The following is a 25,913-nucleotide window of genomic DNA, read 5'->3' on the forward strand; positions in this document are numbered from 1 at the left end:
TTCTATCTTTCTTCTTTGAAAACTCCAACCAAACATAAAACATTTCTTTATTTTTTTGTTAACCATACTTTCCCCTCTTTATCTTCCCATGAACCAAATGAGTCTTGATACTATAATCCAAACTTGATTTCCGGAGGCCAACAATTGGAGGCTCAAAAACTACATGCCTAGAAATCTGAACAAATTTGAGGGGGAGCTCTAAATAGTCCATGTAAATTTACCATAGGACCTCATAAAGCTTAAGCTATTAGGGAAGGGCCAACACTATATATCACACCTTCACAATCAAGGGTAATAATTGGTGGATATCTTCATGGAGGAATATGGGTGATGGAGTTGACAACAGCAGGAGGCTCATATGGAGCCTCATATGGTAAGGAATAGAGATGGAGCAACAAGGAGTAGAGATACGTAATATCCAGTGGCTTTGAATCAAAGGTAACCAAAATATTCCAGAGAGCCTCCAGCACTATGGGAGATGGAGTTCACAGTAAGCACCAAATTGAACAGTTCTGTTCTTTGATATTAATAGTTTTCCATTCTGTTCCTACTCATTTGATTACTATATTATCATTTAATTGCTATTTTTTGTCAGTGGGAATATTATTTTGGTCCTAATTTCCTTTGTCATTTATTTTTTCAATCACCAAAAGGTTTTGCTTTCCTAAAGAACCCTAGCATTTGGCGGGCCAGCTCGATTATGTTGGAGGGTGACTCGGCCACTGTCATCAGGTGGATTCAGAGGGGGTTGAGGGGTGATGGCACTGACCACCCCTTGATCCGCGATATCGTGGTGATGATGAGAGATGGAATGGCCATCCAGGCCAAGCATGTATTCAGGAAGGCCAACGGGGCAGCTGCCTACGTGGCCCACCATTCGGGGTATGCCCTTTGGTCGGAGGAGGGGGAGTTGCCTTTGGCACTCCGTGAGTTACTGTATTTTGATCTTATTGGGTGTATTCACACACGTACGTACTGTATGATGCACCTGTTTTAAGCAAAAAAAAAAAAAAAAAGAACCCTAGCATTTTAATTATGACAAACAGCTCAAAATTCTGGAACAATTCCACTCAAACCAGATCATTCCCAGATGCTGAACTTGTGACCATGCGGGCAATCTGCTTCATTCAAAGGGTTCAACTAGCAATACCTGTGGAATATCCAAATGGGAACTCTGCGGCTTAGATCTGTTGCCTATCAGCAAATGGCTAGAGATTTGAGATTTGGTCCTTAAACATTGCATGTTTAGTAGTATGCCTAAGTTTTCAATTTGCACAGCACTGTTTGCATCATAATGATCAGGCCATTTGTAAAATCAGTCATCTTGCAATCTTAAACTTTCACTTCAGGAACATAAAAAATAACCGGGCTAAGTGCAAATAATCTTCATTACCTTAATATATCCGTCAATGGTCGTTCATAGTCTTCCCATCTTCTAGGAGGATAATTTGTAAGTTCAGAATTTCACCAATTGCAAATCAACTTGCACCATTCGAATCAATACTGAAGAAAAAAGTTGAGCAACCTAATTTATAGAAAGTAAATCTTACATGAAAACTAAAGACCTCATATCCTTCAAAAGGCCTTTAAAGCAACTTGGAATTCCTATTGGCTTTATAATGTATTTGATGCTATTCAGTAAGCTGATATATAACAAGGCCAAACAAAATACATGCCAAGTGGCAAAATGATCTGAGATCTTCACATCAGACACATCAGGCTACACAAGATAATGCTGAAACTGTATTGGTTATTGTAAATTTATCAACCAGGACATCAAAATGAAGCCAACTGAGTGCAGCCTGAGCACATAAATTACATCTCCGGACTAGTACAAACTATCTCCACAGCAAATGCTTCAATTAGGACGATTTCTGACATAAATTGAGGCAAGGATGTTGCTAAACATGCCCTGCACCACCCGTACGTATTCTTAACACCTCAGTACGTTTACTTCTTTCCATGACCTCCACTAACCACTCGATAGCAAATTTAACCCCCGTCCTGCAAACAAGAAAATATGGTGATTATGGATCACCGAATAAGGCAATACAGAATGATTTAACGTTCAAAGAATAAAAATCAATCTTATAGAACACAGCTGATGTTCCATGGGTGTAAGGATGCCCAAATATCATATCTGTAGTTGGATATCCCATAGGGAGATCCACTTCGGAATGGTCTACTGCAAAGAGTGGCTGATGACCTAGATGCCTAACTTGAAAATGGACTTCCTAAGCATATCCATATACAAGATGCCGCATGCATTTGAGTCGTGACTTGCAGCATCACAAATCCATGACTTCTCAGTACTCATATACCTTTTCCTTGCTACACTACTCTTGTTGAATGCAAGGCTCAAAGTCATGCATTCCAGCCATCCGAGGATATTGTTCAGATAGGGTATATATGCATCCAAACCTATAATATTATCTACATATTCTCTTTCAATTGATTTTCATCATGTACTTTCCTAGATAATATCAACATAGCCATTATTCAAGCAGTTTACAAGAAGAGGCATGTTAATAGGGTTTTTTGCCCCTTCATCTGTACATAGTACAAGTTTTGACAATGTGGATAGGTAAGGGAGCTGGGGTTGATCTACTCACCCATCATATGCAGATACAGCTTGAAACATGTACAGCCTTTCATCCAACTCTTTGAGATCCAAATACCTTGCCAGTTCTTCAACAGACACAGCTCCAGGAAGATCCTGCCACTATTTATATTTAGAACAAGAAATCTGAAGCATTAATTCTGATACTATAAATTAACTTTCTACGGATTCTATAAATTAACTTTCTACTGATCCTTTCAGAAATTAAAGTTACACAATATTTGAGCAAGTATTACCTAGAACAAACCACTGTTCCTGCCCCCCGACCTTGAAATAATTTGGTGCTCACACCTTAAGGGGAAAAATTCCATAGAAGTTCTTTGTTTTTTACTTTCCCCAATAATTTAACAATTACTTCTGTTTACAATCTCAATACCACAAAAGCAAGACATTCATCCTCTCACGACCATACCTTTTGGATGTCAAAATTCTTTCTTTAAGCATTTTCAAGTGACGATATATCCAATTCATTTGTTCCCTAAATATGACAATCTTCTTCGCTCTTTACATAGGTTTCTTAACCCCCCAGTCAGCACAAAAACTTGATTGTCCCAATTGATAGATGTGCTGAATCTGGAAAAGTTGAAACAAGAACTTTACCTTCATCAAATCAAGTAATTATTCCCACATCTGAATATCAAACATTGTTTTTTTCCAAAATTGAAACTAGTTATGAATGTTAGTACCCAGTCAGCACAAGAACTTGATTGCCCCACATTGTGGACCATTTGATAGATGTGCTGAATCTGGAAAAGTTGAAACAAGAACTTTACCTTCAGAATATCAAGTAATTATTCCCGCATCTGAATATCAAACATTGTTTTTCTGAACTTGAAACTAATCATGAATATTAGTACTGCCAGTGTAGATTTTTCATTAGCTGTTTAATGTGCTGACATGTTAAATGCAGCTATGGTTGCCATGGCTGCAGCTTTTTTTATTAGAAGCATGCCAATTGGAATTGCAATTTCAGACGGAATGCTATTTTTTATTTTTTTAAATATTTTTTATGGTTTCTGTTACAAAAAAGAAAGACAAAGATTCAATTAGACAACATTCCAAATTAAAGGTAAATAACAGCCACTATTTAATAGTTCAACCAGTTGTGGCTTACTTGGGAACAAAATAGTGATTTATATGATAGTCATTATTTTCCATTAAACGGGAATCAACTAAAAATGCAAAAAGATAAAGGGGCTATTTCCTCAAATCACTTTCACTGAATGGAATATATTTTCCAGCTGACATAAGAATTTCAATTTACAGTAATCAGGTAAACAGTGAATATTTCAAATAATGAATTTTATTTTCATTAGACGACAGGCAGTTATAATGGAGTAGCGGTCAAATATGGATTGTCATTTAAATTCCTATTATCTAGATAACAAATGGCCTTCAAATTGCTATGATGACCATAATAACATTGTAAAGGACATTTTTTTAAAACCTAAAAAGAAGTGATTTATCAGCACATATTATCTAGGTCCCACCCTTTAATTAGTCAGTTTCCAGAAGTGCTATTCATTAATTCCATGTAAGCAAGAATCTTTCTAAATTGGCCTTCCTTAGATGGCCATATTTTCCAGCGCTTACATATGTATAACCCATCAAAACGCTAATACCTGGATCTCTTATAAGAAAACTCACTAAAGAAAAAAAATCTTTTCAACCTCCGCCAGGCTGTCCTAGAAGATTCTCTTCATGATTAGACCAATTGAAACATCCCAAAACTGCAGCCACCTGTTGAACCCCTGCACCAAGCAGTTCCTCTTGGACCCTCATATCCAGCATTGGCAAGGTGCTCTTAACCATGGCAATGACTCAATGGCACAGTCTCTTTCCTCCCCCCCTCCCACCCCCCAAGACACACACACTGACTCCCTCATGCAGCAATCATCCTGACTAGTCCACCAACTACCGGCGGGAGTGCTGGATGTCCACCGTACAGATCAGTCTAAAATCAGTGATCTTGCCAGCAAGCAAATGGCCAATTTGTGTAGTGCACTGTGGATGGTGGTCAAAGTCCTAAAGCAGGAGATAGCCAAGGGGGTAAGGACTTGGAGGACATGGCCAAGGGGAAGAGGAGATCCATTGGACAATGAGGGTGATGGGTTAGAGGCATCAATGCAACAATGCTACAAAGATGAGTGATCTGGAGAGGCCAAGGTGGGGAAAGGATCTCTCTTTCAAAGAACCACTAGAATCAAGTGGCAAGCCTGTATTTGAGCTACTGTAGCTTGACTTGAAACTTGGCTATCATCTTGACTAAAGTCGAGTTATTGCAACTTAGTCCAAAACATCAGCCTGACTTGCTGCGGTTCACTGAGCTGCAGTAAATGGAACTCAAAGCCCAAGTCTTTGCAACTAGACCTGACGGAAGGTCCACTAGAGCAAACAGACCCTCAAGAGAACACAATTGCTGCAATCACGGATTCTTTTTCCCCATCTCTATCCTTGGGAGGAGGAGGAGGGGTGAAAAGAAAGAACATAAAGCTAAGCAAAGGCTAGCCAGAGGCCAAAAATTTTGTATTGTCATGGCATTATATTATCAATTGTTTAGCTCAAAAACCTATTTTTAAATTATATTTTGTTATAACAATATCATAGGAGGAAACATGTCGAGGTACCTAGTTTGAAAAGTTTGAATTTCAACAAAGTTTATTCCAGTTTAATCTGTAATATCTTCCCAACATTTTTTTGTGTACAAAATTTGCTAAGATGGCGTCGATGTGTTTTCCACAGGTAACATATTCGCCAAACCAAAAGATACAACTCTCAACAACATGATTACAGTTTAGATATTAATATGATTTGGACGCTCTTATCAGTGTCAGGGAGTTTCTTTGGTAATAATGCATATAATAAAATTGTGTCATCAAGAAAAATATGACAGTTGGGCCATAACCTAGTCATACTATGTTGGCCCATCAAAACAAGTTGACCAATCACTTCTACTAGCCTATGAATACCATTGGCTTAAGGCCGAACATAAAGCCACAGGTAAACTGGTCGACATTATTAAATATGATAACGAGATGGTGGAATTGATCCAGGCCAATTAAAAAAGGTGTGGAAACATACAGAAAAGCAATGACCTATAACATGTGCAAAGGTAGTAAACTAACATCACTCAAACTAAACAAAAGAAAAATGAAAAGGCAAAAAAACTCTAACCTGCTTGTTGGCTAATATCAGAAGTGGTGCCCCTCGTAAATCCTCATGTCGAAGTACTTTTTCTGTTCAGCAGTTTCTAGATTTATTATTCATAATATATATGTGACTATACAGAAAATAATGCATACATAATTCAAGCTGAATGGCTGTAGTAGGCCAAAATCAATATCATATAAATTTTTCAAGAGATAATGCAGTAGTAGTGGCTGGTACTAACCTAATGCAGACTTGGAATGTTCAAATGATGATGGACAAGCAGCATCAATAACATAGATTATAGCATGTGCCTCCTCATAATATTTTTCCCAGATTGTTCGCAGACCAACCTGCCAATTTAAGTTAAACGTGTCATAATTTTGAAGTTTGATAACCAAAAGCATTATATTGCTTTCAGTCATGCATTTAAAGATGAAGTTTTTGCAAATTAAGCCCCCACTATCTCCCCTTGTGAACTTTTGTATCTTGAAGCAAATAGTCCTATGATAATCTCTACAATCTAATTTATGCGTTCCTTACGTTGTTCGATCAAATGTAAACACACTTTCAACTCCAAAGTTCAATTTCCCCATGCACTAAAGACAGGTAATATGTGGACCTGGAGTTGAAAGGTAATGTTATTGACATATTAATATCAGTGATTAGGAAGGGAAATATTATAACTTCTGTAGGCACTGACATACTATAAAACTAACGAAGAGTACTGTGGCAGATAATGCTTATCACAGTATTCTTGCGTGACTTCTTTAGACCTAGTTTTGCACAATTTTCCATGCAGATAATTTTTACTCAAACAATATGAAATCAAGTCACTCTTGAATGAAAGGGGTGAGTCTGCCAGTTCAACATGCAAGACAAAGGGGTTATTCTAAAACCTAGGAAACTCAAATATCACATTAACTACAATTTGGAAACTAGAAAACTGCTTTAGAATACTTTGGAAACTAGAAAACTGCCTTAGAATACCTAGAGCGAGCAGCACAAATTATTAAACAATTGAGCAAACTTTTCACAATGGAGAATAATAAGAGAGAAATCATTTGCATACAAGAAGTCTGAATTGTTAGTTAGTTTAAGCAGTATCATATTGCAGTTAGACAGTACAAAAAAAATATTGTTTTGAAGAATTCTACTTGTAGATCTTTGCAAGATAATCGAGAGATCAGTAAGGTGTCAGCATCCATGTTGTGATTAAAAAAACTAGAAGAAATTGAATTTCACATTCTAGTAAAATATTGTTTCATATCAATAATGTTATTTTGTTTATTTAGGATAAGAATGTGATTTGTAAAATAATATCTTTGGGATGGCTGAAGTTTCTGAAATAAGACTCCAGTGAGCAATTACCTCAATAATACTGATATGCTTCTTTGTGCTCGTGTTTGTCACCAATGCATTACTATTTTGCCTGCGGCAGCCTAAAGTGGGATTGGTTACAAAAATTGAATCAGGAGTAAGGTGGTAGTAATCAGCAAAAGATAAAGAAAAAGAAGCAAGAGCAAATAGAAAATGAATACATTCTTATTTGTTGATGGCATTTTAGCAATAGGTTCAAAGATCAATAGAATTGATTGATGGAGCATTGAATGAAATGGGATGGGCATGTACAACGAAGATCTGAGATGGCACTAGTAAAGAATATCACTTTAATTTGTCGTGAAGGATGTAGGAGGAAAAGACCTAAGGTAAGATGAGGCTTCTGAGAAAAGATATAGAAAAGCTTGAAATAATATTAGAGTTGATATTAAATAGGAATAATTTGGAATGAGGATCCATTAAGCTGACTCCAAACAGTTGGGATGAAGTTTGATGGTTATGGTTATGGTTATAAAATTAATGGAATACTGAATAACATGCAATCAACGGAAAGAAATTGTAGTCTCGACAATATGTTATTAGTAAAGGAAGACTCATGGGTACATGTGAAAAGGACTCCAGTGAATTTACATCAAGAATTACCTAGGTCAAGCCCATATTTGTTTTGAATAGAAGACTTCTACCCAAACATGATACCAACTAATACATTCTGAATTTTATGGGCCAGGAAAAAAAATTTAATTGTGCTGCCAACCCCAGATAGATGGGCAAATGTTGAATGGTTATTGTTATAAAGAATTGAGCATAGATGTTGTATCAAAACGTGATTTTTGGATCTAGAATTCAGATATGATTTACCTCAACAATGCATGTGAATGAAACATTTAATGCATGCCAACTGGGCCATGGATCAAATCAAATGCCTCCACCCAAACCGAATCACAACTTTGTGCAGGTGGAGGGATTGCAAAAACAAGTACTAGCAGGCTAAATTGTATCCCTGCAAATTAAGATGCATATGACCCATGCAATTGATTCATACCCATATCAATGGAAACTAAAATGAAAGCATACAGGAGCAGGAGTGTGAGCACCACTGTTAATTACACTTGCACACTCAGCAAGGGTGCCAAAAATCTAACTGTCCTCAGGGGTCAAATGCAGAAGCCTCCAAAATCTAGGAACGAGAACATGGCATATACATATATGTATATAAGTATGTAGCTCTGGACATAAGCATATATATATATACACACACACACACAAATATTCTTACAATACACATATATATATGTATATATGTATGAACAATCACAAACATAAATATATACATACTACATCATGGACACCAGCTTTGCCTTTCAATGCTTTAAAAGGAAGTTGCAATATGCAGGGAGTCAAGAGGTTGCATAGTGCATATGCATTGTATGAGCTGCATATGCGGTTAGTATTTTAAATACTTAAAAATAAATAAAATACATTAAATGCAATAATGATAGCAATATGTTTTATAAGTAATAGCAACACTAATAAGAATAATATCTAGCAATTAGTGTTTACTACTCAATATTTAATACTTAGTACTAAGAATAATAATATAACTTGCATAATGATACTATCAATATACATATAGGGGTGCAAATAGGTCGGGTTGGACCGGGTCATGAGTAACCCTGACCCAACCCGATTTCTTGTTCGGATCCTAATATTGGACCTAGACCCAATCCAATAGAAGATCGGGTCAGGTCCGGTCGAGTCCATTACTAAAATTTCTGACCCAACAAGTCATTCAGGTCGGATCGGATCCATGTATAATCCGATCTCAACCGAAAAAATCAGGTTCGAGTCAAGTCTGGATCGGGCCCAAATGGACATGAATGAGTATGATTGTCTGTGAAGCAGAAAGCAGCCTCAATGACTTTCTTTTTGGATATTGAAGGACAAAAAACCACAAACTAGATAAGGCTGACTGGCTGCAAAAACAACATACAGTGCTTCATCAAATCAGATTATCTAGAGAATAGCCCATGTCTTTTTTCGAAGCTCAGTTGTTACTTTGTTACTACAAATGCTCATTATTCTTTAATAAGCCTTCAAAACCAAGCAATAAAATTGCATGAATCATTCTATGTTCTGAATTGGAGCTATAAACTCAATATGCAAAATACTGCTCACATACAGGACATGCACATCAGTCATAAGGCATAACATAGAGAACAACATGGGTTCGGACTTTATCGGGCCCAAATGGTTTGCCGGATTCAGTTCGGGTCCAGTCGGATCGGGTCGTAGGGTTAGAAACCCAAAATTGTCCAAAATTCAAATGGGTCGGATTAGGTCCAGTCGGGTCTAAATTTAGTAAACCTAGACCCAACCCAAAAAATAGAATGTGCCCAATTTTAGAACCCAACTCGGCCCGATGGGTCCTCCAAAACGAGTTGGATCGGGTCTAAGCAGGTCGGGTGACAAGTCAACACGACCCATTTGCAGCCTTATATACATGCAACTAGCCTCATTAAAACTCACATCTAATCCAACCATTAGCTTGAACATGCCTAGTTCATGTAGGCCCACATAAGTGTGGACAAGTATGTGTTTGCACAATACCACAAAGCCCACATATATGGTTACACAATGATAAGTAGGCTACATATGCAGCCACAAAATGCTAAGCATGCTGCATGTCTTGGTAAAGTGCTAAAAAAAAAATTCAACCCAACATGCAGCCCAACTGCATATACTAGCCACATATAGGGTATGCAGTGCGATCATGAGACTGTACATGCATATGTGGCCTCATGAACCACATTTTAAAACACTGGTGTTTTCTGATGTTTATTAAAAGAAAGGAGAAACTTGAAAGGGGAAGGAGAATTACAAATCTAAGAAACAAATTAATAAAATATTCATGAGTTTGCAAGTTATTTAATACTCACTGAGTTTATTCAAAATTATTCAATCACAATGCATTTGTATTTCACACAAAATGACAATTACTTAAAGTGTTAATTTAATTGCAATGACTTCATACTTAAAACGTAATAGCACTTTGCTAGACATGCAATATGGATATTAAGTCGCTCTTTTTTATGTGCAATATCAATAAGGATTGAATTGAAGTTCATCTAATATCTTATTGATATTTGCTTGCAGTACAATCAACTGTGACAGTAAATTGACTGTAGCATAAGGAATAAGTTTTGTCCCTATTCCATACCAGTTATGGTCAAAACTTATAACTATTTAGATAAATGGATACAAAGTCCAGAGAATTCACAACCGAGAACTTTAACCAGATTTTCGATTAGCGTCAGCATTTATTTCTCACTAGATTTCTATAGTTCTGTGATTGAATAATTTTAGCATGTTTCTTTTCATTATTGAGTCAGATAATTCTATTTCTAGTATGATATTGTATCAAGTTTAAGGCCCAACCAATTTGTCTTTTAGACTTCATTTTGAATCAGCCAACATGGCCCTTCACCTTTTGTCCTCCTAAACAGGATGAGCTTTGATACTGACCGAAGCGGTCTTCGTATCAGGTTGTAATGATTGGAACAGGTGGTTCATCCTATTCCCGTGCTTTACAAAATTAAAAATCTATCATCCCGACTAGGACAGGCTTTGTACCGTCCTTGGTACCACTCAGAGACGGCAGGTAGCTCCAGATTTTGCTTGTTTCATGACCTAGTGCCAATTTTGTGCAGAAATAGTATGACACCGATGCCACCATCCTGTTTTGGCCGTATTCAAATACACGATGTGAAACAATACTATTGAAAAATGATATTTTATCATGCTAATCTTTTGTTGTTACAACATGTACCTTGCAATGACATATGCTGGGAACAAATGTACTAATTATAATTAATTAAGAAGTAGATCTGAGTAGTGACTCTTTTATTTATGTAAAAAAAACCTTTTCCTTTCTCTATAGCCAAAACTGCTGCATCAAACTAGACCAAATATAACTAACAGAACTGTTTACAAAGAATACATAACTAGTGGCATAAGCCTTGCAACTTCAGAATAATTTCATAATTTCAAAGTTGGGCTTGAAAACACATACCTGACCTCCTAAGTCCCAAAACACAAGTTTTGCATTTGAAGCTTCAATACGACCAATGTTCAATCCAACTGTTGGAACAATCCGGTCAGGTGGGAGCCCTTCCAAGTTTGAATACAATGACTTCAACTTCTCCAACAAAGTCTTCATTTTCAAAAATATATTAAGCATCAAGTTTAGCATACTGAATAAATAAAAAAACTTAAAAAGGAAAACAAGATGTAATATTTAGTGAAGGAATGGAAGTGAATCTCAATGAAGCAAGAAGTTGAAAAAAAAAAAAGCAATGTCACCTTTTTCATTGCATATATGCACAAGTATATAAGTGAAAAATTTTGTTCGGTATGTGCATGGAAACAAGAAGAAAATCAACAAAGAAATATCAAATCACAAACTACAACTCATATGTTTGATTACGAAGCCTATAGCAAATAAGGAGATGACATTGTCTTCTCTCTAACTATACGGAATAAAAAAATAAGTGACTTACTTCTTTTTATATCACCAACATGATTCATTGTCAAACTCAAACTCAAAAGAAAAGGAGATTTACAATTCCTATTTGCAGAATACAGATATCAGGCATGCCTATATAATTACCCATAACTGTGGCCATATTAATTGCATATCTGATGTTCATCTGATCAAAATAATATTTTCATATTCAAATTTGTACAAATAGTTAGAAGAATGTTATCTTTCATGACCAATTATGTTCTCATATAATGTTGGCCAACCACTTGTACAATGGTAACTACAGACTATAACTAGGAATTATTTGATACATATATTTTAAAAGTACACTGTTGATTAACAGGTATCACTACCAATGGCGAGCGATGCCAAAAGAAGCCCAAAAAATAAGGTTAAGTACCAATAGCTAACATAAGATCTATAATAAGTAACTAAAGATGAGAAGCAGAATGCGGCAGTTCTGTCCTGGCTGACAAAAGAACAATAACATGCAACTGAACTTGCAATGGAAGGAGATAAAATTTGACGTTGCCAAGCATATAACAATGTTCATTTTGTATAGTTAGAATGAAACTAATGCAAGTAGAAGAACAGAACATGCTAAACATCAATGCACCATGCCTACAAGATACAAGCTTGGAGAGGGCTACAAGTGTGTGTAACACTCCATGCAGGTTCATATTAGTGCATGACAAAGAGTGCCCTACCAGCAGAGATCAATATGGGCTAGCAAAAACCTAATTTGTTTGCCACAAGCATCCTATGCCACTGGACCCTTTGATTACTCTTAAGTACCCGCATAAGACACATATATGGATTTTGATAGCGCTACAAGAAGAAGTTCCTAGATTCAAAGGATCATTTGCTAGATTCATACTGTGCAACCAACACATAGCTGAGCCCACGTAACATAGCAAGCACCTAGCATGTGGACCAGCAGTGGGCATATGACCAACATCATACATATCATGCTAACCAGCTACCAACATAGGAACAGCATGCAGTACATAATATCATCATTCAATTATGAGAGCAGGTTATATAATTCAATAAGGTATGTCTTCCTACCGGACAACTAGCCCCATAGATTTCATATAAGTCTTCACTTGCCTAGAACAGCCTTCTCTAGGAGCCAAAACTAAATAAAGTAGGGTTGACATCATGCTCCATCTTCATTGAAAACAAAATTAACAAGTCTCAATGATTATGCCTATTTCATAAAGTTAACCCATGTGAATAAGATCAAGCTTGTTAGATAAGGTTGAGAATCTTTGTATTCATTGGAAAAGTAAATAAAATGACACAAGATCTCCAACTAAATGGAAATAAAGGATTGAACTAATTGAAATAAAGGTCACAAGGAAGACATTAATAATAAGATGGAAATACAGGAACTAGATTGAAATAATTGAAAGGTAATAGCAATGCAACATATTAAAATTCAAAAGAAAAACTAATAGTACTGGGTAATCGATGGGCAAAATTAATAGAAACTCAATAGAGAACTGGACTGCTCTCAAATGTGAGCACCAAAATCACAGAACGATAAGATTGGGTTCAAATGAAATAGGGGAAAATCCAACCAATTTGATTAATAAAAGCATGACCAGAATGTGTCATTAAAATTACTTTGCACAAAAAGGGAAACAAAAAAGTGAGGAAAAGAACAATCTAACCAATTTTCTGATGTGTGGTAATATTGAGTTAGGATAGATCGCACATTTCTAGCTAATGAATTGGTTGAAAGAGGATTCAAATTGGCAGCATCAAGAAGAAGGTTGAAGAAGGAAGAAGGAATTATTTCCCATGCATGGGCGATCTTCAATATGAACTTGAGATTAGTAGAGCAGAATTGTGCCAGTATGCTTTACCGACATGACTGCATTGAAGAATATCGACACTGCAACATTTTTCCCATGAATAAAAGATCCTCAATCTTAACCTACAATTATAATAGCAAGGTTGCAATCATGCAAGTTCAACACCATCATTATTAAGCTACTTAAATAATTCACTCGCTTTATCGTTAGTTACAAGTATAAATATATAAAGGAAGAGAGGGGTAAACTGGCTCGCATAGTTGATTGGGGGAGCAAATAGGGAGACTTTTGCAGGAAATGTGGGAAACCAAAAATACATAAGAAAGGTAAGAGAGGGGCAAAAGGAATCAGAAAGCTAATCAGAGAGGGTGAATATGAGGCATAAAGGGAATACGGTCAGGATTTCCAAAATCAAATAAGCCCAATTTGGCCTACTGTATTATGATGATACCATAAAGAATAAATGTACACCCATGCTGCATGTAAAACAAAAGTAAATCAAAGCATGAACACAGAGCTTCTCAATATCTGACATAAAAGACTATTGGACTTGTACATACACACAAAGCAACAAAAATTCAGGAGAACACTGCATTTTTAAGCACTAAAACTAGGTTGTATGTCAAAAACATAAATTTAAAAAGAAGTTTGTAGGTTAAAAAAAAACATAAGGAAGGCCAAGAATTACAGTTTTTCCAGCTTTGTCAATTCCAAGAATAAGAACATGGAACTCTGTCTTGCTGAAGAGATATTTCCAAAGTCCATAGAACAACGAGAACATTTCTTTGTCGTCCTTGTTGCCTTAAGAAAGTTTGTACTTAGCACTAACTTTCAAAATCCAAGAAAGATTTCCATAAAAACAATGTCAAAATCGTCTTCATACACCACTGTATCCTGCATAGATAAACACACAACTCAAGATCGAGAACCAGAAAATGAGAGATGAAAAACTAGTGATAGGTGCAAAATCATTCTTGGCTATTTGCAAGCATAGTTCTTAAATTCCTTGACAACTCTGCGCAGCAGACCTAACTTAATGTCCCTACAGTCACAGAGGTGCCTAGTTATTTGCCTGAAAAGCAGACTCTATACAAAGTCAATCATTTTGATTTAACCTCTTCATTTACAATATTAGATTTTTGCATTTTTCAATAGTTTAGTATTTTAATATTTCTTAAGGACTACATGGATAAATAATTAGAAACATTTCAAAATTTACTGAAGTTTGTAATATATACCAAACTCCCAAAAAATTACAAAAGGAATAAGATAATGTTGCTGTTCTTTAAGCTAGAGTGTTAGAGATTAAAACGATTCTACAATTGTCCATCTTCCTCAAGACCAAAGCTCATGTGTAGGTTTTGAATGAAACAAGGATCAAGATATCGCCTGCCAGTGCCATGATGGTTGGAACTAGCACAGTACTAATCATGCCATTCCATGGCTGGCAAACACTGGCACAATGGCATACCAAGCATTGGAATGCAGCCGATATTGTGCCACTGCAGCATGCTGGTAAGGCACAAGCACAATATATAAGGTGTATTAATCCATGAAATGAAAGATCTTTCATGTTCAGCACTTGAATTGAAGTTCTTTTTCTTTCCTATACAACTCCGTCTATTACTTGTTTGATATATTTTACTCCCTTGTTAGCATTCATGTAGTCATTCATAACGAGAAATAAGAAGTTAATACTTCCCATGTCATCGAAAAAAGAAAAAAGTTCAGAGAGTAGCATAATTAGGGATCGGAGCAGAGCATAATTAATCCACGACGGGCCGAACAATCATAGCATTAATAGAACACGTACAGTTAAGCACAAAAAAATCATAGCAAGTAAGGGGTAAAAAACACAGATCCAGGCACACAAATGTACAGAACACACACACACTCACAATTCCAAGTTAGAGGTGGGAGATCCACATTTACGGTTGAATCAAGGCGGAATATCTGCATCTAGGGTTACAGGGAATGGAACTGGATCCTCACCGAAGATTCAATTTCGTCGGAAATCAAACGCCCGGAGGCCGAGATGCCCGTGCCGAGATGATGATAGCGGAGTTCTTGACCGCCGCAGGAGACGAGGAGAGAGAACGGAGAGAAGGAGATCGCCGGCCGGAGGGGAGAAAGGGAAGAGAGGAACGGAGGAGGGGGGGCGAGAGAGAGAGAATGATGAGATCGACGGAGGAGGGGGCGAGAGGAATCGGATTCGGGAATCGGGGGAAGTCGGTCTAGCCCGCAACAGCAAGACCCGTGGCCGACAGGGCGCCGGTCAACCGGCTGCGGTTCGGACCTTTTCCGTTTATAATGGCTGGAGTTTGCTGCACTCAAAGAGCTGAAGGCCTAAAGCATGGCAAGCAGGTCCATTTTGATGCCACCGCACTGACTCCCGGGCGCTCCTCGAGTTTGTCACGTGCTATACATGTGGCCAGTTTTTTCTGTTTTGAGTAAATTATATATTTTTTTTTTGAGACCTATGTTTATTATACTTATATTCAGTTAAATTAACAGCATTAATAAATCTATTTAACTTATATAAAAAGAAGTTAAAATTATTTCTGAGTAAATTATAAAAAGCTCCTAAGATTAGAAGTAAATTATACTTACATCCAATAGTTTGAAAATCTACGCTTATTCTCTTAAAATTTGTTTTTATCTAATACTTTAATCCATAACTCAACAGAATGTTGACCAAACCATTAACTTAAATATAACCTAAATGCCGTATTAGAAAAAAATTTAAAAATAACCAAACTGGTCTTAAGTTGTATAACATTCACCCAAGAAGGAGAACAGTTGTAAGGTTCCATTAGTCTAAGCTTGATCTCAATGAATTATCAGAAAAAAGTCATATGCCAAGAAAAAAGCAATCTAGATCTCTCAAGCAAGTGGATGCCTCTAAAATTTTCTGCTGCGAGGAACCAACATCAAGAGTTTATCGCTTGAGCTAACCTACCCATGATCTAAGCCAGACTATGGAACCACAACTGATGCACCCTCCGAAAGAAGAGTTTTCACACGTATTGATTTAGATCTTTTTGATGATAAGCTGCGAGAGCTATTATAGCTCCATATTATAGGAATCTTTATTCACATCGACAACATTAAAGAATTATATCTACAGTATTTGACAAGTTGTCACGCCCCGAACCCGGATCCATGACACGGCCGTGTCATTGCCGACTATCGCCCACAATAGCACGCAGCCTTGTACAGGGGTAACAGGTGGCCAATAAAATTTAAACTTTCATATATTAAAATATTTCAGTTTAACCTTTAAGGCTGATACAAAAATACGGAACTTCTATACTATTCAAGTATACAAAAGTATGTATGCTTCTCCAAAAATAACGAAGCTCTGTTACAAATGAAAAATATATCTGAAGGCGATCACTGGTGAGGATCTGAAAAGAAATGAAAACAAATAGGTATGAGCTACACGGCTCAGTAAGTAACTCTGCATAATCCTATCAGATCAACTAACATGCTAAACATGTTTATCAGGATTTGAGAAGCTGACATGCATATTATCTAACAATTTATCATGGCAAAATATGTATGCTGGGTAAACAAATCAGTATTTCGAGTCAAGCAAAAATTTTCATAAAGTATACATATGAAACCGTGCCCCCGACATGTCGTGGTCCATTCTCTCAGATGCTACTGCGAAGTTAGTCTCGGCCACTGGCGGGGCCAGCTCAGTTATTATTCAGCCACTGGTGGGGTAGGCTCAGTCATTCTCGGCCACGAGCAAGGCCAGCTCAGTTGCATTCGATCAGTAGCATCTTTGAGTCCATTTGTAGTGCCCTTCAGCTAAATAGAAAATTTTTGTTGTACTAACTTGCATGCATGATTTAAAATATCAGCTTAATCGTAATGCATATATGGCCATAAATTGTAAATCAGGCAAGTTACTTACTTATCATAACATATCATTCATAAAGTATGTACTTGAATAACACTTAGGAAAATATTAATAACATTATATGATCCAAAGTAGGATTAGAACAGGTTACTTACAATAAGTAGTATTCTAATTCCTTGGGTCCGGATGACGGGTCTTGATTCCTAAAATTACATTGCAAGACCCACATTATCCTCTAATTAACATAAATTTCGTTCATCTTACCATGGACTTGTTTGTATCCCAACCAAGGATTTAACCCAGTTCAATTCACTCAACTTGAAGCCTTTGGGTTTAATTAAAGTAGATTTGGGTCTACAAGGCCTAATTGGGCCTTTAATGAAAGGGTTGGGTCGGATTTGTGGTTAGGTCCACCCTTTTTCTAGCCAATTTGGCCCTCTGCCAATTTGATTAGGCTTGATCTGGACCTGATTTAGAACTAATTGGGCCTGCTAGAACCAATATGATATGGACAGGGTACGGACCCAGCTAATTTGAGCTTAATTGGGTTTGGGTCTAGCCCAATTTGGCTTAATTGGGTTTGCTCACGCTCAGACCCGTTGTCATTTGGGCTTAATCAAACTCTCTTCCCCCAATTTGGCTCGGTTTACTTCTTTATTGGGTTTTTCCTGAACCTATTCAATTCATTTGGGCCTAACGAGTTTCGAACCCGAACCTGGATTCGACCCGCTAAGCAGCCCGTTAAGGGGCTCTTTCTGGGGGCTTCCAGAGGCTTCGGCCTCTTCGTCTGTGCCTCTCCCTCTTCCCCTTCCTCCGGTTCCCTTTCGTCTTCCGATTCATCCCCCTCCTTCGCCGGCGGCCGGAGAGATGGAGCGCCCTCCGATCCACCGACCGAAGCGGGGCTCCTCCCTCGGGGCAGCGGTAGCGGGAGGCCGGTCCCCTTTCTCCCTTCTCCGAAGTGATGCCGGATAAGAGGGGGAAGGCCGGGAGGTGAGATCGAGGCCGGACCTTCTCCGGGGTCCTCACCGGCTCCGACCACGGCGAGGTAAGGCCGTGGTCCGAGGTAAGTACCCCTTTTCATATTATCATATATATATATATATATATATATATATATATATATATATATATATATATATATTGTTCTTCTTCCTCTTCCGTTTTCCCTCTTTCCCCTTTTCCCCTCTTTTTTCTTTGTGGATACCGTGCCACCACCTCTCGGCCGGCGGAGGGGTGGGGCTCAGCTGAGGCTGGCGGCCTAGGGGCCGCGTCTGTCGCCGGCATGGTCAGACCCGGCGGCCCCTTGGCTGCCCCTCAGCCCTAGGGCGGCAGCAGCCACGGGCTGTCACCCGTAGGCCGAGTTCGGTTGGGCTCGGCTCGGGTGGCAGTTGGGCCTGGGCTTGGGCCGCCCTCAGGCTGGCCCACGGCCTGTGGGTCCGGTCCGGGGTCCTCCTCTTATTTCTCCCGTGCCGGTCTCCTCTGTGCCGGTCTCCTCCCCTCTGCTTCATGGATGAAACAAAGGGGAGAACACCCCACAGAGGGATTTCTCTATCCCCTTTTTTTTCTTACTTAATACTCTAATCACAGTGGCCCTTACCTTGCTTTGGCTGGTTGTAGTTGGGCAGTACCACCACAGCAAGCTCCCTCCTTCCTCTCCTAGGGCTGCGAGGTTCCTTCTGCCTCCAGCTCCAAGGCTTGACTCTCTGGTATAGCAATTTCAAAGGGTTAGAGGCTTAGGAGGGTATATCAAAAAAACCAGGGGTTAGCAGGTTTTAGGGGTATAAAAACTTGGCTTAGGATTGGACCCCGAAGGAGAGGTGGCATTCTCTCCTTCCTCAGTGTCCCGGGAGCCACCAGCTGGCCCTCCTCTCCAGGCCAGCTCACAGCTCGCCTGCCGAGGGGAAGAGGAGGTGGCGGGCTCCCGTTTTGCATGTCTGTGGGGGTCTCTCCGTTGGCCATCTGGTGGTCCTGTCCTTTCAGCCCTCAGGTGGGAGACCACTGTCATTCTTGGGCCAGTGTGGCCTGCTAACCCCTCCCTGGCCCAACACTCTCCAACTGGGCCCTATAGTATTGGGCCCAGTCTGTATTGGGTCGGACATTACATTCTTCCCTCCTTAAATTAAATTTCGTCCTCGAAATTAAACATACCTCGGTTCTCGAAGAGCTGAGGGTAACATCGTCGCATCTCTTCCTCTAGTTCGCAGGTAGCTTCCCTTTCAGTGTGATTGGTCCACTGGACTTTAACATAGGGAATGGTGCACCTTCAGAGGATTTGCTCTTTTCTGTCTATGATGCGCAGGGGAGCCTCTTCATAGGTTAATTCTTTATTTACTTGCAGAGGCTCATGTGGCACCACATGGCTGGGATCTGGGACGTACCTCCATAGCAGAGAGACATGGAAGACGTTGTGCACACCTGATAGTTCTGGAGGTAGGGCCAACTTGTAGGCAACCTTGCCTATTCTGGCAAGAACCTCGAACGGGCCGATGTAGCGAGGACTTAACTTGCCGTGTCTTCCGAATCGGGTGATACCCTTCGATGGAGAAATTTTTAGGAAGACAAAGTTCCCCTCCAAAAATTCCAAGGCCCTCCTTCCTCTGTCGGCCCATCATTTATGTCTGTCCTGGGCAGCCTGAAGGCTTTGTTTAATCAGAAGTACTTTGTCTCTAGTGTGCTGGACCAGTTCGGAGCCCAGTATTCTCCGCTCCCCGACATCATCCCAATGTAGGGGGGATCGGCATTTTCTCCCATAGAGAGCTTCATATGGGGCCATCTGAATGCTGGAATGGTAGCTATTGTTATAAGCAAACTCCACCAGTGGTATATGACTATCCCAATTTCCACCTAGATCCATAGTACATGCCCTTAACATGTCTTCCAGATTTTGGATTGTCCGCTCTGACTGGCCGTCAGTCTGGGGGTGGTATGCTGTACTGAGCCTCAGTCCAGTACCCATAGCCTTCTGGAAGCTTCCCCAAAATCTGGATACGAATCAAGGGTCGCGATCAGAAATGATGCTCACCGGTACTCCATGCAGGCGTACAATCTCGTCGATATATAATTGGGCCAGCTTGTCCAAAGGGGTACCAATCCTGAAAGGTAGGAAGTGGGCATATTTTGTAAGGCGGTCCACAATCACCCACACTGCGTCATTCTTCCTTACTGTTTTGGGGAGCCCCGAAACAAAGTCCATAGTTATATGCTCCCATTTCCATTCTGGGATTTCTATGGGTTCTAATAACCCTGCTGGCCTCTGGTGCTCTGCTTTTACTAGCTGGCAGGTCAAACATCGGACCACAAACTCAGCTATCTCCCTCTTCATCCCCTTCCACCAGTAGTGTTCCCGAAGGTCCCTGTACATCTTAGTACTGCCAGGGTGGATGGAGAAACGGGATTGGTGGGCCTCTTCCAGTATTTCCTTCCTCAGGTCAGCATCCGCTGGAACACACAATCGATGGCCAAACCTCAGGGTGCCATCTGGGTGCATTTGGAGCTCGGGTCGCAATCCTTTCTCCACCTCATCCTTGAGCTGACAGGTATGCTCATCAGACTGCTGGGCAACTTTTATTCTGTCGATCAATGTTGGTTGTATACTCAAGTGGCCAGCAGACTTCTTGTAGTTCGGGTAACCACCTCAACCTGCAGTTTATCGAGATCTTTCTGAATCTATGGTTGAGTGGTGAGTAATGCGGCGGAGCCCACTACTGACTTCCTGCTCAGAGCATCAGCCACCACGTTGGCCTTCCCTGGGTGGTACTTAATACTCAAGTCATAATCCTTCAGGAGTTCCAACCACCTTCTTTGCCTCATATTCAATTCCTTCTGGGTGAATATATATTTTAGGCTCTTGTGGTCGGTGTACACCTCACAGTGTTCGCTATATAAATAATGTCTCCAAAGTTTCAAGGCGAACACCACTTCGGCTAGCTCCAGATCATGGATCGGGTAATTCTGTTCATAGGGTTTCAGCTGTCTCGAGATATAGGCTACTACCTTGCCGTCTTGCATCAGCACACAGCCTAGCCCGTTCTTGGAAGCATCACTATAGATGGTAGATTCTCCAGTTAAGGATGGCAATGTTAAAATTGGGACAGAAACTAACCTTTGTTTAAGCTCCTGAAAGCTTTTCTCACACTTGTCGTCCCAGATAAATTTGACCCGTTTCTTAGTCAAATGGGTCAAGGGAGTAGCTATTTTGGAGAATCCTTCTACAAATCGCCGGTAATACCCGACTAATCCCAAGAAGCTTCTAATTTTTTTGATGTTGGTAGGACGAGGCCAATCCACCACCGCTTCTATCTTCTTGGGGTCCACTGACACTCCTTCCTTGGAGATCACATGACCGAGAAATGCTATATTGTCCAACTAGAATTCACATTTATTCAGTTTGGCATATAATCTTTTCTCCCGAAGAGTCTATAGTACTATTCTCAGATGATCTTCATGTTCTTTCCTGCTCTTTGAGTATATCAGAATATCATCGATGAAAACTATCACGAACTAATCCAAATACTGCCTAAAGACTCTGTTCATTAAGTCCATAAATGCAGCCGGAGCATTGGTCAGTCCAAAAGGCATAACCAGAAATTCATAATGCCCATACCTGGTTCAAAATGCAGTCTTTGGCACATCATCAGCTTTGATCTTCAACTGATGATAACCGGACCGCAAATCTATATTGGAGAAGACTTGGGCACCCTGCAGCTGATCAAATAGGTCATCGATCCGGGTCAGGGGATATTTGTTCTTTATTGTTATCTTGTTCAATTCCCGATAATCAATGCACAGCTGCATACTCTCGTCTTTCTTTTTCACAAACAAGACAGGCGCTCCCCATGGCGATGCACTGGGCTGAATAAACTTTTTGTTCAGGAGTTCCTGTAGTTGTATCTTTAATTCCCTTAACTCAGCAGGAGCCATCCGATAAGGAGCCTTAGAGACTGGCCCCTCTCCTGCTGCGAGGTCGATAGTGAATTCGATCTCTCGGTCTGGGGATAATCTCGGTAATTCCTTCGGAAAGACATTCGGGTATTCTCTGACTACTGGAATGTCTTCCAGTTTGATCTCTTTTTGGGTATCCGTTACACAGGCCAGATAGGCCATACACCCTTTTCTCAGAGCCTTTCTAGCTTTCAAAGCGGAAATGAAGTGCAGTGTAGGAGCACCTTGAAGGGGTATCTCGTCTTGAAAGAAAAATTCTTGCTCCCCAGGTATCCGAAATACCACCCTTTTATGATAACAATCAATATGAGCGTGGTACTGAGACATCCAATCCATGCCTAAAATAATATCGAAGTCTTGCATGTCAAGTTGCAGAAGATTTGTCTCTAATTCTTTTTCCCCTATCTGAATTTTGCAGCCTTTGTGTTTAGTGTCAACAATTACGGTTTTCTGAAGGGGTGTAGCAACATGCCATGGTTCTACTAATTTCTCAGATATGCTATGTAATTGTCTGGAAAAGCTAACTGACACGAAAGAATGCGTAGAACCAGAATCAAATAGAATGACGGCAGGGGCCGAGTTGACTGGAAGTGTACCTGTCACCGCTTGATCGCTAGCACTGGCGTCCTGACGAGTCAGTGCGAAGACCTGAGGGTTACCCCTCGATCTCTGGTCCTCCGGTGCAGCACGTCTGGTCTCCTCCCTCTTCCAGCTAGGGCAGTCGCGGGCGATGTGCCCTGTCTGCCCGCAAGAAAAACAAGCCCCGGTCTTCTTCAAGCAGGTGTTGGGAATTGTGTCCCAAAGCCAATTTATTAGTTGTAAGAAATTGAATTATGTATATGTTTTATTAAAATGAATAAAAATTTATTCTGGCAATTTTCTATTCATCACAAGTGTTGCATCTTCAAATTGAACTCCTGTGTATTGTGATGAAGTCCTTAGGACTAATTTAGTGGATAAAAGAGGTTTTATCATTTAGTCCTTAAACCAGTTCGCGACCAAATGACGAGCTGTCAATTGGACGATAGCTATGTCAAGTATAGGTCGTTGTGTGCCATTTAGTTGGTTGTCCTCTTAAACCAAGGAGTGTGGAGACACTGTATAGCATACAGGTGAGATGTAGGAGTACATCGTCACTGAATAGTGACTCACCTGCGTAGCACTCCACTGTCGGGAGTTAGCTCGTAAAACGTATGGGCATAAGTATCCCTTAGACCTGAGACTGTCACGGTGACTTGCAAGCAACTCACTGTACTTAGGCACTGGATGACCTGAATTTCTAATTCAGGGATCGGAAGGATGCTGGGTGCAGTCAAGTACTCGCGAAGTCTGTGTATGAGTCAAGATGGGATTGACCGCTTCAGATTTTAGGAGTTGATATCTCACTGTATTTCAATTCAGTAAAACCTTGGCCAAGGTAAACCAAGTGATAAGTCACTTGATTTGATTAATTGAAATACACTATGAATGACCGGACCCAGAGTTCGACAGTCCACTCTGAGGTCATCTTGAGCATCGAAGGTCATAGGGATGAATTATGCAACAACCATACATCTAGGTTCTTGAATGTTGCTTTGCATATTTGACCTATCCGGACGTCGGGTATCATTGCTAGATGGTCACCTTGATTAGTGCATGGAGTAGTCCATGTACTACCGGCTTAGTGTTCGAACCTATCGGAGTCACGCACATTAGTCAAGCTAAGTAGGAAGGTCTTGACCCAATTTAATTAAGAATTAAATTATGGGTCATTTGGAATTTGGCTCTGTCTATGTTCAGCTAGCACTGAACATGAGGTACATGCTAAATTTCATGGATGAACAACTAATTAAGTCTGTATTTCGGGTCAATCAAGTTTTAATTAATATAATTGAACTTGATCAGGACTCAATTGTTGAGATTGGATTTGATTGGGTCTAAATTAGTGTAATTGGGCTCGATCATGATTTAATTGGGATTTAATTTCATATTTGTTCTGATCTAAGTCAGACTTGGATCGAGCCGAAACTAGACTCAATTGAATCCCCTATGAGTCAGACTCATGTGGAATTTTTTCGGGTCAAAAATTCATTCAAATGGGCTGCAAATTTGGTTTAGAACCAAATAGACTAACTTATGATCAAATGGGCTAACCCATTTGTATCACAAGTTGACTTTTCCCATTTAGAGTGGTTGCTGACCGTGAATAAATCCCATGGACCCGTGGACCACTCCCTTCACATGGACCCTTAGCACCTTTTTTGTGAGCCGCGACTCACCTGGGACGCATGAAACAGAGCTTCTCTGTTTCACGCGTCCGCAACCCTTCCGACCGTCGATTGCGCGGCCAACCGGCCTCCGGCCAGACGGCCGACTGGACCGGAATGTGCGGTTTTGAACCGCCAACATTCCAGTCCAGTTTGATTTTTGAAATCCAGCAATAATTGACATTAATCACTGTTTTATTCCACGGTTGTTTTTGAAACAATCGTTATCAAATTCATTCATATTTGATAATGAATGAATTCAATAACGCTAGACCATTTACGCCTCTTAACTCCTCTCAGCGTTGGCCTATTTGTAGGCCACCGTTTCCTCTCGAATGGAGTGAGAGAGAAAATTTTCTTGGGAAGAAAACGTGAGACAGAGAGATAGGTTTATTCTGTGAAGAAGAAGAAGAGTGAGGAAGGAGTTCCTCTCTCTCTCTGGTGGTTTGGAGTTCGGCCCAGGTCCGGCGTCCTCTCCTCCGTTCCATTCCTCTGTGATCAGGATCAAGAGACGGGTGTCTCTTCGGCCTAGGCGTGCTGTGAACAAACGGGAGAAAGAAACCGAAGAAAGAAAGAAAGAGAAGAAAGAAAGAAATAGGAAGGTCCTTTTTCTAGTTTTCCTTTCTTCCAAGGGTCCTTTTGCAAAAGATTGTTTTGCACGAGTAAAGACATCATCCAACCTTCTTGCGAAGCTTGACGTGCATGCGAAGTAGAGGGCTTGCAGATCCAGGCCTTGCAGAGCTACCTTCAGGGATCTAGATCCAGATCCAGATTCAAATTACCTCGACCAACTTCCGCTACGGGCTTGAGGTAATTTTACATAAAAGTTAAATTTAATATTTATAATTATTATAAATAAAATAAAAAAAATTTTAAACTGATTTTTCATGCCTGGCGTTCGATTTTATCGGACAACTCGGGAAATGTTTCCTTCAACTGGTATCAGAGCCAGGTTGGCCGATGGAATTGGCCTATAATATCTAGAATTATGCATGATTTAATTTTTAAATTTAGATTAGATCTAGATTTATTGATAAAATATCAATCTTGTGCTGAAGTATAAGATTGTCCTGCTATAAGGTTAACCCCTTATAGTGAAAAGGTTGTCCTAGCACAAAATTGAGATAAATTTGTATCATAAAATAAATAGTTTATTTTTGTGAAATTATGCATAATTGATGTTTATGAAATTTCAGTTTTAAATTTATTATGGCCACAAAATTTAAATATAAATTGTTTATATTTGGAATAAATTGACACCTTGAATCCATGATCATAATGCATTTAATAAAGAATTAAATGTTGAATTTAAAATTTAAAATTTGAATTTCAAATAAAGATTTAAAATTCAAAATTTGAAATTCGAATTAAAATTTAAATTTGAACATGG

The 25,913-nt window shown here is 39.5% G+C and overlaps 1 protein-coding gene across 2 annotated transcripts; it reads right to left on the reverse strand.

Annotated features, from left to right (window-relative positions):
* Positions 1-1,504: 1,504 nt before the first annotated feature.
* Positions 1,505-15,815, reverse strand: LOC103697697 (uncharacterized). Of its 2 annotated transcripts, none has more exons than XM_017840724.5 (7): positions 15,461-15,815; positions 14,157-14,362; positions 11,178-11,318; positions 6,012-6,120; positions 5,795-5,856; positions 2,613-2,722; positions 1,505-2,004 (listed from the first exon to the last, which is right to left on the reverse strand). In XM_017840724.5, exons 2-7 carry the CDS (start codon positions 14,247-14,249, stop codon positions 1,902-1,904), a joined length of 618 nt encoding a protein of 205 aa, XP_017696213.1. In that variant the 5' UTR covers positions 14,250-14,362; positions 15,461-15,815; the 3' UTR covers positions 1,505-1,901. The 2 variants fall into 2 exon arrangements, with proteins under 2 accessions (XP_017696213.1, XP_008777831.1); XM_008779609.6 differs by having other exon boundaries at positions 2,613-2,716; positions 15,461-15,810.
* Between the last annotated feature and the right edge of the window lie 10,098 nt (positions 15,816-25,913).

This window comes from Phoenix dactylifera, chromosome 16 (assembly GCF_051530095.1).
Source record: "Phoenix dactylifera cultivar Ajwa chromosome 16, Ajwa_hap1_PhDact_Kaust_v1.1, whole genome shotgun sequence".
Taxonomy (NCBI): domain Eukaryota; kingdom Viridiplantae; phylum Streptophyta; class Magnoliopsida; order Arecales; family Arecaceae; genus Phoenix; species Phoenix dactylifera.

What these genes read in the sequence shown, in the direction of transcription:
- LOC103697697 (XM_017840724.5), bottom strand. Translation starts at nt 14,249, where the DNA reads ATGTTCTCGTTGTTCTATGGACTTTGGAAATATCTCTTCAGCAAGACA. An exon ending in ACATTCCAAGTCTGCATTAG is followed by an intron (nt 5,857 to 6,011) that starts GTTAGTACCAGC and finishes ACTGCTGAACAG; the next exon opens with AAAAAGTACTTCGACATGAG. An exon ending in GCTGTATCTGCATATGATGG is followed by an intron (nt 2,005 to 2,612) that starts GTGAGTAGATCA and finishes TCTTGTTTGCAG; the next exon opens with GACGGGGGTTAAATTTGCTA.